Source organism: Coffea eugenioides, chromosome 11 (genome assembly GCF_003713205.1).
Source record: "Coffea eugenioides isolate CCC68of chromosome 11, Ceug_1.0, whole genome shotgun sequence".
Classification (NCBI taxonomy): Eukaryota; Viridiplantae; Streptophyta; class Magnoliopsida; order Gentianales; family Rubiaceae; genus Coffea; species Coffea eugenioides.
In genome coordinates, this window is record NC_040045.1 from 31,948,452 (window position 1) to 31,960,567 (window position 12,116).

The following is a 12,116-nucleotide window of genomic DNA, read 5'->3' on the forward strand; positions in this document are numbered from 1 at the left end:
AAGAAGAGAGAGAGAGAGAGGAAGGAGAAGAAGAAGAGATGATTCTAATTATATAAGTCAGCTTTTGTATCTTAACTATACAGTCATAGGTTATCAAGGAACATTTGACCTAGTGGTTAAAATTGAGATGTCAAAAATTAGAAATTATATGTTCAAAGAAGAAAAGAGAGAGAGAGAGAGAGAGAGAGAGAGAGAGAGAGAGATAAAAAAAAGTTAGAGATGATTCTAGTTATAACAGCCAGCTTTTTGTATCAAACTATATATTTATATGTTGTCAAGAAGGTTTTGATCCGATGGCTGAGATTGAGATTTCAACAATTAGAGATTATGTATTCAAATTCCCTATTTTCTCTTCTCGCTCGTTAAATCTCTTCCTTCCCTGATTCGAAATACGCTAGTTTATTAGTTGGCATAGCATAAATTTTAGCTACGACTTGCTCGAGAATGACTACAGTTTCATGTATATCGCATACTACTAAGAAGAATCTATGTTTAAATTTTTTTTCCGATTTAGGAAAGAAATGATTTCTATACCTCACAAGGTAGAGGAAAGGTTACCATACGCGTGAAAAATAATGATGTACTCAAATGAAATTGTTTGGCATTACAAGGTTTAGAAGATAACAGATTACATGTAATTATTGTTTGGAAAAAAATGTCATTCTATGCGATACACGATTCTATATGATAGGAACAAAGTTAAAATGATATAATTCCTTGATTTTAAATATTCTCACATTTATATTTATCACTTAAGCATGCTGTAATTTTCAATCGCTTTCCGTGAGTGAAATCTAAACTTAATCCTCTAACAACATTCTAAAATGAAAACACCAAAGCTATAGGTTGTGGTTAGCCAATGGAAGGATGGGCGCCAGGTGCCAACCATGCCTGCTGACGAGCGTCAAGATTCGAGGACAATAGGACTTAACCACTGGTCAACCTTTGCACTTGATTAATATTGACCGTCTCGTAGCTCATTTGTCTGGTGTTGGAAAAAGACAGTATGCATCGTTATAGACATTTGGGCGTGCATAATTCTGGCAGCCCTCTGGGATGGTACCCATCTTACCGTTGCATCTTGTATTTGAAATGCCTTGTTTGTAATTTTCCTCATTAAGACTTTTGTTTAGAGTTTACAACGTTCTGCTTTACAGCAAATAATTTGTTGTAGACTTTTAGTGCATTAATTATCATCATAATTTTATATCTCAATTTCTATGAAATTTAAAATCTCTCCATTTCTTTGATTTCTTAAAATAAACCGATGGCTCTAAGTAAGAAATATGTTTTTTTCTTCTTCTTCTTCTTCTTTTTATTTTTTTTTCCTTTGCTTCTCCTTCTTCTTCTTCGTTCACGGAGTTATAACTGGACTGGACCTATCCTAAATAAATGAAAACTCAATCTTTTTATGAGCCTTTTTCCCACAACAAATAGCGTCCATCTTCAAAAACTTAATGGTTAGAGTAGTACTAGTCCAAAAAATTCTTGGAACGCATAAAAATTGCACAAAATATGTTATATGACACTAATCTATGCCATGTTAAATCATTACACATAGACGAGAGTTTCTACTGATATTCCAAGCTTTTGGTTTCTTGTCCAGGCTTCGTTTGGATTGAAGGAAGGGAAGGGAAAGGAAATGAGAGAATATCAATGGAAAAGAAAGGAAAGGAAAGTAGAGGAAAATGGTTTCCTTCCATCTTATTTGGATTAAATATGGAAGGAAAAGAAAAAAAATACTGAATTTTTATTTGGATTGAAGAAGGAAAAAAAAAAAGAAAAGGAAAAGAATAAGTATCAACTTAGTGAAAAAGATAGAGAAAAACAAATGATCTTTTAAAAATATTTAAATTCATTTCAATTTTTTTTTTCCAACAAACGTTAAATGGAAGAAATCTAAACCTGATCCTCAATCCAACCCAAAAGGCAATTGTTGATTTCTGGGTTCGACCAAGGGACTTAAATCTCACTCACTCAACCCTCACTGGACCGATGTGGGAGAAAGGGGAAAGGGAAACACTCGCACTTTTGGTTTTACCCTCAACATTGGCTATTACCCTCTCCATGACTTCTAAACTTGATGAAATGTTAAATGGAAGAAATCTAAACTTGATTCTCAATCCAACCCAAAAGGCAATTGCTGACTTCTGGGTTCGACCAAGGGACTTAAATCTCACTCACTCAACCCTCACTGGACCGATGTGGGAGAAAGGGGAAAGAGAAACACTCGCACTCTTGGTTTTACCTTCAACATTGGCTATTACCCTCTCCATGACTCTTGTTTCTTTCCAACAAATGTTAAATGGAAGAAATCTAAATTCCGCCCACTTTGGGCAGAAAATATAATTTAACAAAATAAAATAGTTAGAGCCTTCCCCTCTCTTTTCCTCCTTATTCTTTTCTTTCCCTCTCAAAAGTCAATCGAAACAACAAAATCATGTTTCTCTCCTATGCTCCAATCCATACTCCACAGGGGAAAAGTGTGACTTTCCTTAATGTTGAGGAGGCAAATTGTAATTAACCCTTCAAAAAATCAGAAACTAATACCTGTCTTCTTTTTTTTTTCGTTTTTAATTTGAACAGAGAAAAACCGGTTTGTGTTACTGTTGGGGCCTAAGAAAGGGTTTCGTTCTTTCACTCTACCACTATCACTGGAAAAAGACTAGGGCTGAGAGCTTTATCGAAAATCTTCCCAGAAAAAGGTTCATTCGCTTTCTGTCTCTGCTTCTTCCAAAATTCCCCAAAGTTTTTGTTCCGACCCTCTTGTGCCTCTAATCAGGTAAGCTTTTTTCTCCGGCTCTGAAGTTGTTAACTACTTTTATGTATTATTCAGCATTTGTATGTAGTATGAATTGTATCTGCTTTGTTTTCTTATTGGCATGATTTTTATATTTGTATCAAGTATGTTGAAAATTTTGATAACTTTTGGTCTTAATTATTGCTTCTAGTAATTAATGTTTAAGTAGGGGCTAATGAATGACGGAATGGATTTTATGGTTAATTCGAGATGTTCTTTTATTGGAAATCTGTTCTTTACTTGGGTTTTAAGGGTTTAAATAGGCGTAATCTGGAGGTGGATTGTTCATGGAGCGTGATTGGAAGTTAGGATTTAGCGTGATTGGAAGTTATTGAGGAAGAGGGGGTGGGGAGAAGGTTTTAGCTTTTACTTAGTGGCAAAATTACGGAAGAAATGGTTTTGTAGGATTTATATGGTGTCATTGGCTGTGGGATCTTTGGTTTGGTGGTGGTCCTAGGTATAAGAGTTAAAAGGATGGAAATGTTTTGACTGCTTAACAAGAATATACGAAGAGAGTTATGGAAATGTTGTTGTCTTGAGGGACTTGTTGAATTAGTAAGTGTTTGGCATTGAATGTATCTCACTTTAAAGATTTCTAATTAAGTCAGGTTATCAGAAAATAGTAACAGCTGGAAACAAGGCAGGTTTGCGAGGTTTCTTGGTTGTGTTGAGTTTCTAACTTCGGAACCGATTGTAAATGGAATCGCTTTTATTATGTAATCTGAGTAACTTGCAATTCCAATTCCAATTCCAATTTTGTTGGAGACCAAAGACAGCTTTAGTTCTCGTCCTATGGACAATTGAAGAGGTTAAGCTATGAAGAGGGGCATCTAGATTTGCTTTTGCGAGGCTGATGTTGCAAGTTTCTCATATCTTCCTTAGTGACAATTGCTTGACTATCGGAGTTTCTCATTTTTTCCTTCTGCGAGGCTGATGTTGCTTGACTATAGGGATTGCCTTCTACTGATATTGATGCGCATAATCTTACTAAGTTACTTTTATACATGGTCTTTTGTTTAGAAAAGTAGAGATGGAATTTGTATTACTGTTGTGCTTGATTGAGTTTTTCCATTGCTTGGGCAGTATAATTTTGTAGATTTGTAATATTTTGGCTTTCTGGCTTCTATAGTAGCCTAATTTGCAATAGTTTGGCATGTGCCTGCTAACGTTTTTATAATCAAGATTATATGTTTTTTAGCATGAGCTTTTGGTAATAGTTCCACCAGAAAGGATGTGTTTACTTGGGTTCTTTCCATGATATGTTTTGTTGGTTGATTTTTGAAAATTTCTTGTGGTTATTTTCTAGCTTCTGGCTCCATAATGATATTCCTTGATATTAAATTCAGTTTCCCTTCATCTGATACCTGATCGTATAGGTGGTCAACAAGACATGTCATCTGATACTGCCAAAGAAAACGCATCTGTAGTTGATTCATCAGTGACTGAATGGAAAAATGACAGGAATCTGGATGGTCCAGGTACAAATAATTCTAATAATTTACATGTCAGCAGCATTATGTTAGATGATTGTGCTGCATCTGAGTTCTGACTTTTCATGATTATGTGCATGTTTTGTCAGTTGGAGTTTGCAAAGTATCCTAGACCAAACATTACCCCCCTTACCATAAAAAGGCAAAAATGGGTATTCTTAGATTAGTTGATTCACATGTAATATGCTTATAATGGAAAACTTTGTTTCCCTGTCATTCTCTTTTTCCCTCTGTAATTTCTTTTTCTTTTCACCTATTTTTTCCTGAGATGCATTAGATTATTGCATATGCTAAAATGTGTCTGTTTTCAAGGTTTGTCTTTTACTTCAGAAATCTCTGACCTGTTGATGAATTTCTGTTATCCAAATTGGGTCCTCCTATTGAGACTTTAGGTGGATTTGGCACGTTTTCTGATTGAGGGTTTTGTTTTTCTTAATGTGAATTGCTACTTTTCACTCCTTTCTGGAACCCAGGTTTGAGTAATGAGTGAGAACCTTATACAAAATCCCCAATTTAATTAAGTGCGAGAAAATAGGCCTAGCAACCTCCAGCATGGATTTGAATACTTTTGTAAGTTACTTTGGCTCCTATCTCCTAAGACCATGTTTAGGTTGAGTGATGAATTTCTGATACGACATGAAAGCACGATAGGAAATTAGCATTTTTGGGCTGAAAATATTTGACATGGAACATGTTATTGAGTTTATGAAACATGCATTTATGTTTAGGGGAAGAAAAATTCTTTAGAGTTTTGTTTGTTTGAGAAAAACCTCAATTATTTGTTAAAATTGAATGGTTCATTACAAGATTGGTTTTGTCAGGCTCTTTTATTTCCTTTGCTCGAATACATTATTCCTAGATTTTTCCTTTACAGGGAAGATTGGTAAATGTAAATATGTGATATGTCAAGTTGCACATAGTTGGTGACTATAATGGATGTGGTTACTAAAGTCCGCTGCTCCTGATGAAGTTTATTTATCTGTTACACTGGGGCTATGGATAAAACAATTCATACCTTTGTTGCTTTGCATTAGCCATTCAAATGAATAAAGTTGTAATAGTTTTGTCAGAGAGCCATAGCTATAGATCCAATGAGGATGGCTGTCAAATTGGAGCAGACGAGCAAGTTCACTCTTATGAACAGCGTCAAAATTGTAGTGAAACTAAAAAGGGTAAACCATGCAATACAAGATACTTCATTATCAAGAGTTTGAACCACCAAAATATTGAGTTGTCAATTGAGAAGGGAATTTGGGCTACTCAAGTCATGAATGAGCCTATTCTTGAAGAAGCCTTTCGTGTAAGGATTCCTTTCAGTTTATTGGAACATTTCATGAAGATTTTCTTACTTTTCTTTAAAGGAGGATTGTACTCATTTTGCAGAACTCTGGAAAAGTAATTTTAATTTTCAGTGTCAACATGAGTGGGTTCTTCCAAGGGTATGCCCAAATGATGTCTTCCATTGGTTGGAGACGAGACAATGTTTGGAGCCAAGGAACTGGTGGAAATAATCCTTGGGGTCGCACTTTTAAAGTCAAATGGCTGCAGTTACATGATTTGCCTTTTCAAAAGACTCTGCATCTAAAAAATCCATTGAATCAATATAAGCCTGTTAAAATTAGTAGAGATTGCCAGGTATGAGTTATAGTTTCTTCTACTTAATGCCCATCTAATTTTAGTGTGTAAAACTGCCTGTCCTTTGGTCAATTGGGAGATCTTTTGGATAGGCGATTCTGATTCATGTGATCTTCTAGGAGTTACCTCAGGATATTGGTGAAGCCCTTTGTGAGCTTCTTGACGGGAAGGATGATGTGGATGTCAGTTTGAAAAGGTTAACATTTTTTCAATTTAGAATATGAGCATACTGCAGATTACTTGTTAGCAAGTTTATATGCTGTACCAAGGTGATGCAGGGTTGAATTCTCCAAGGTTGATCTTCCTTTGAGGAGGCCTTGTGTGGAGCCTTCTGGTTCATTAAGATTTGAAGACTTTGTGCCTTCAGTGCATATGGCACCCACACTTTATCCCTCATTAGTCTACCACCATCAAGCTGAAGCTAGTAGATTTGACCAAGGATATCAGAGACCAAGTGGTATATTTCGAGATTCTCGTTCTTCCTTCTGAGAAGAATAATGCTTACATTTTCACCATGACCTTTTGCAGCTGGAAGCCATGGGAATGTACGCTCTGACAGTGATACATCTGCTCAGTTTATTGGTTGGGGAAAGTCAACTGAAAGGAGCCCCCTTGCTAGTAGTTTGACTGAAGATGATCTCCTGGAAATGGTATGGTTTTGTTACTGAAATTTAAATTACTAATTTGGGAAAAGTACTGCTATAGCATATAATCCTTGTTGAAATAATTTAATTCCCTTGAGAATGGGTGCTTTACCCTTTTGAATTTAAGTAACATTAGGACAAGGGGTACTTCTGGAACATTAATAGTGACACAAAATCGTGGTTCTCAATAGCTGCTCTTGCTTTTTCAGCTGTGAGATGAATAAGCGGGGAAAAAATGAATAGAGGCATTGTCTTGTCTTAGTTTCTTGGCTAGAGTGTATTGTGTTATATTGTCTAACATTCTGTATCCAATATTCTGAATCTGTTCCGTGAACTTGTATGGAATACTTCTAGGTACCTAAACCATGTTTTTTGTAGCTAATCAACTGTAATTTGCTATTGGTATGTTAGCATCTTGTCCATATGTTTCTCTAAGAAAGCTGAGATTGTAATGATTTTGGTTACCTGATGGCTGATATTCTTTTAGCTTATTGATCATCATAATTTGCTTAAGCTACAGTTTCCTCTCTTTACACCATTAGCTCCTCACCAAGCCCCTTAACCCCCTACCCCCACCCCCACCTTCCCAAGGAAAGAAAAAATGAAGTATCCCAAAATTTTTTTCCTCCCAATATAAAACAAAAGCAAAGATTAAGTAAAGATTAGATAACAAGATAATACCCTGTAAAGATGTTGCTTTGCAATGGTTTCTTTTAAATGTTGTCGCACTCCTGTTATTATTGTTCCTTGTTTCTTGTGCATTGCATTTTGGTGGTTGCTATACTCTTCCTGAATATTCATGATATTACAGTTGGTGTGCCTTTTCATTTTAGATTGTTTTCCTGATACTTTTTTTTTTTTTTTGGTTATCTCATTGTGTAGACATATGAAGAGTACCTTGAAGCTCATAGCAGACACAACAAGAAACTATACCAGTCGGTTAGTAGTCTGTGTACCGCAACATTTAAGTATATAGTAGAGAATGAGATGATGAATATATTGTGTGAGTTACTACGGTTTGAAAGATCGACAAAGTTTTAATTAGACCAGGCTTATGTGAACTCCTGTCTTCTTGGAACCTTCTTTCCTAAAGGACATGATTGGGCTGCATATGAATCCTGACATGAGCACATTGGTTTATTACAAGCAATTAAAATCATGAATGTTGCTAAAGCCATGCTGATGTTCTATTTTAGGATATCGGAGATTTGTTTCCTCAAAAGACTCTTTCGCCAGTGAAGATATATGATACAAGTACGAGTAAATGATATATCTGGTTGGAACTTGCAATTGAATGTTCTAGTGTATAGTTGGAGAAGTATGGAATAGTAAAATCAAAATTGCTGAGTGTATGGGCTGAGAATTCTTTGAACTGACAGACTCCCCCGCCTAATTTGTGCAGTTGTATTGATCTGCTCTTGTTTGACTTTTCTTTATTTTTGCATACTATGATTTCAAACTGACCCATGTGCAATGATGCTTTATCTGACAGGGTGCTGTGGGCCGCTCCACCCTCTATATACGTATGAGTTTGTCAATACTCCACAGGAAATATATTACAGGTTTGATCTTTATAGCAGCTCTGTCTACTCAATACTTACTTTGAAAAGCAACGGGGTGCTTCAAAGGTTGAATTATAATCCTCGGAATCAGGATTGGACTGATTACCTCGATGCACCAGCTGATTCTTGTGATGATTATGGGCTTTGTAACGCCTATGGTATCTGTAGCATTGTTAGTTCTCCATTCTGTAGCTGTCTGGATAAATTTGTGCCGGTATCCCCCTTTGACTGGCAAACAACCGACTGGTCTAGTGGCTGTAAGAGAAGGGTTCCTTTAGATTGTCAAAAGGGAGATGGATTTCTAAAGTATTCAGGCATCAAGTTGCCAGATACAAGACATTCCAGGTATAATCAAAGTATGTCTCTCAAGGAATGTGAGAAACTTTGCATGAAAAACTGTTCCTGTACAGCTTATTCGAATTCAGACACAACAGGCAAGGGTAGTGTCTGCTTGCTTTGGTTTGATAATCTGATAGATATCAAAAAGCTCAGCGATAGCGATCAATATATCTACATTAGGGTGGCCTCCTCTGAGTTAGGTACGATAGACTTCATGCTTTTGCTTGCAGTTAAGTTGAAGAATGAATCTCCTAACTTTTTTGTCATGAACCAGTTATTATTTTCATTTCATTAATAGTCATTGCTCATACAACAGAATTGCTAAATAAGATGCAAATGCTGAAATTTCAAGAACTTTAGGCCTAAACAACACATACTCCATTTCTTGCTTCTGTTCTAGGCTCTGTCATCTTTTATATAAGATGTTTGAAGTAAATGTAAGTATCTTAAAATGAGCAACTTCCTGAGCTCCTCAATGTGCATTACGTCAATATCTAATTAGTTGTTTCAATCTACGAGAAAGATGATTTTCTTGACATAAGCTCTACTGAATGAAGCATCTTTTTCTGTTTAGTATCTGGATATGTTTGATCAAGAAGATCTTCAAAGTTACATGGTTTTTTTTTTTACTGGCCAAATAGGCTCTGGATCCAATAAAGGAAAAATAATCGTAATCAGCTTGGTCTTGCCGGCAGCAGTTCTACTGTTGGTGCTTAGCCTTATCTTGTACTTTAAAAAGAAAAAGAAGAAGCAGCAGCGGACACAAACTGAACAGCTATCTGGCGAAGGTAAGCATTTCATATAGTGATGTAGTGAATTTTATGCATGCTTTCGCTTAATAGAATACACTACTAATGCATGTGAATTTCCAGACATTTCTATAACATTTTCTTCTCTATCTGTAATGCAATATACAGCTTGCTTAAATACTTTACATTTTCTAATCTTGCCATGATGAATCCAATAGTGCAAATAGGAGGCACATCAGAGCGATATCCTTCTAGAGAATATGACAAGGAAGATGTCGACCTGCCATTGTTTGATTGGCAAACCGTTGTGCAGGCTACCAATTACTTCTCAAGTGATAATAAGCTTGGAGCAGGTGGATTTGGTCCTGTATACAAGGTAAACATCTATTCTTGGCTTCTGCTTCCTGAGGTAGGCCATTAATGTTTTGAAGTTTAGAACAACAGGATCTAGTTCTGAGTTTGATATTCTAGTCAATGAACTATTGTTGGGGAAAATAAAAAAAAAAAAACAAAGAGAGAGAGACATCTTTCTTATTGCACTGTTTAGGACAAGAAATAAATCTTAATCTAGGATAAGCCAAACAATCTGTTTGAGCAAGCATACTCATTTTTCAATAAATAGCAGTATTCCAACAATTTTGATGCATTTGATTAAATAAAAAAGAAAGGAAAAGAAAGAAAGATTAAAAAAAAAAGCTGAAATTATTGAAACACATGCAAGAGAAACTGAATATCACAGATTGCAATTGATGTATGACATACGGTAATTTTCAGGGTATACTTGTTGGGGGACAGGAAATCGCAGTGAAGCGGCTTTCTGAATACTCCATGCAAGGACTTGATGAGTTCAAGAATGAGGTTAAACTCATTGCAAACCTCAAGCACAGAAATCTTGTGAAGCTTCTAGGGTGCTGCATACAAGCAAAAGAGAGGATATTGATTTATGAATACATGCCTAACAGAAGCTTGGACTCCTTTATTTTTGGTTGGCTCTCTCAAAACCATATACTATTAAATAGATGTTTATATCTACATCTTGCATTCTTTTTAGTTCTTCTGTATTTTCTTGGTACGAACATCTTAAATTGACTGGAGTTGTCATTTTGCTGTGCTTTCACCAAGGTTACTCCTTGGTAAAAATGCTATGCTTGTCTGCAGCCAAATGATACTCATCAGGGGCAAATTTTTGGTTGTTGCAAAGCTGAAAAAACTTCATACCTAATAATGTGGCTATTGACCTGCTAATGTTGAGAAACTTTTCTTTCTAACTAATCCGCTTACATGCACTAGAGGATACTAAGGTGCAACGTTTGTGCAGATCATGATCGGAGCAGATTGCTTGATTGGCCAAAACGCTTCCAGATTATTAATGGGATTGCTCGCGGGCTTCTTTATCTTCATCGAGACTCCAGATTGAGAATCATCCATAGAGACCTTAAGGCTGGGAATGTTTTGTTAGATATTGACATGAAACCAAAAATATCAGACTTCGGCATGGCCAGAATTTTTGCAAATGAGAACGAGGCAAACACAAAAAGAGTTGTCGGAACATAGTACGGATCCCTTGACCCTTGATTTCATGATTTTGCTATGGGGTACTGAGATAATTCTAACTCTTATTATCCTATCTTAGTGGCTACATGCCTCCAGAGTATGTAGTGGATGGATACTATTCAACAAAATCAGATGTATATAGCTTTGGCGTTTTGGTACTGGAGATTGTAACTGGGAGGAAGAATAGAGGATTTACCCATGCATCTCACAATCATAATCTTCTTGGGCATGTATGTTTCCTCTCATTCCATTTCCTATCATACATTCATTTCACATTCTGCTTCATCAGTAGCTCTAATTTCTGCAATTCCCTCATGAACTTTCAGGCATGGTTACTCTACAAAGACGGCAGATTTCAGGAGTTGGTCGATGACCATGTGAGTAAATCTTGTTATCTGTCCGAAGTTATTAGATCAATTCATGTAGGACTACTCTGTGTACAACAATTTCCAGACGACAGGCCAAGCATGTCATCCGTGGTTTTGATGTTGGCTAGTGATAGAGCATTACCTTTCCCTAAAGAGCCTGGCTATTTCACTCAAAGAAATTTGTTTTTTGAACCTGAGAAGAGTTTATCAAGCACGAAAGCAGATAGTTCTAGCAATCAACTCACCGTCACGATGTTAGATGCTCGATAGTTTTGAGTAAATCTCTTGATCCTCTTCTTTGTACATGTTAACTTGATGATCTCATAATACATAGTTGTTCTCAAGTTAATCTTTTTGCTTAATGAGATAGTATTTCGTTACGTTTTCTTTTATTGTAGTACCTAAGATGTGCTAGAAACTGGTATCCAATTCAACAACATGAGCAGAAACAGCAGAATTTTGATTAGCCAAACCTTGGGCATACAAGAGTATAGCCAAGGTAAAAGCAAATGCCAGATTAATCATTTTCAATGACTGGAGGGATTATATGGACGTAGAGGCTTGAAGCAACTAAAAAAGGGCATGTCTCATGCACTGCATCTCATTACAGAGTTAGCACAAGATGATATCAGCCAAGAGTTAATCACAGCATTGATAAAAGAGACCCTTGAAAACCGAAAGCTGACGAAGGAGCCAAAAAGTGCAATTAGAACAGGCCCTAACACGTTTGCCATGACATGCTCTATTCAGTGAATACTGCATCAAAACAATGCCCATGAGTTAATCACAGCATTGATAATCAGCCAAGAGATAATCACGGCATTGATAAAAGAAATCCTTGAAAACAGAAATCTGAAGAAGGAGCCAAAAAATGCAACTAGAACAGGCCCTAACACGTTTGCCATGACATGCTCTATTCATTGAATACAGCATCAAAACAATGCCCATGATTTGGCAGAATCCTAGTTTCCCAAG

At 36.3% G+C, this 12,116-nt stretch overlaps 2 protein-coding genes across 4 annotated transcripts; both read left to right on the forward strand.

Moving 5' to 3' along the window:
• The first annotated feature begins 2,564 nt into the window (after positions 1-2,564).
• LOC113754062 (YTH domain-containing protein 1-like) lies at positions 2,565-7,941 on the forward strand. 3 transcript variants are annotated; one of them, XM_027298384.1, is made up of 9 exons: positions 2,565-2,782; positions 4,147-4,278; positions 5,352-5,590; positions 5,674-5,925; positions 6,045-6,121; positions 6,204-6,382; positions 6,454-6,575; positions 7,452-7,508; positions 7,766-7,941. In XM_027298384.1, the coding sequence occupies exons 2-9, from the start codon at positions 4,191-4,193 to the stop codon at positions 7,835-7,837; spliced, it is 1,086 nt and encodes a 361-aa protein (XP_027154185.1). In that variant the 5' UTR covers positions 2,565-2,782; positions 4,147-4,190; the 3' UTR covers positions 7,838-7,941. The 3 variants fall into 3 exon arrangements, with proteins under 3 accessions (XP_027154185.1, XP_027154184.1, XP_027154186.1); XM_027298383.1 differs by having other exon boundaries at positions 2,566-2,782; positions 4,177-4,278; positions 7,766-7,940; XM_027298385.1 differs by having other exon boundaries at positions 2,566-2,782; positions 4,177-4,278; positions 5,361-5,590; positions 7,766-7,939.
• Positions 7,942-8,042: 101 nt separating this feature from the next.
• On the forward strand, positions 8,043-11,490 carry LOC113752284 (G-type lectin S-receptor-like serine/threonine-protein kinase At4g27290). Its single transcript, XM_027296404.1, has 7 exons — positions 8,043-8,670; positions 9,112-9,258; positions 9,438-9,595; positions 9,994-10,204; positions 10,538-10,772; positions 10,853-11,003; positions 11,100-11,490. The coding sequence occupies exons 1-7, from the start codon at positions 8,043-8,045 to the stop codon at positions 11,409-11,411; spliced, it is 1,842 nt and encodes a 613-aa protein (XP_027152205.1). The 3' UTR covers positions 11,412-11,490.
• The last annotated feature ends 626 nt before the right edge of the window (positions 11,491-12,116 follow it).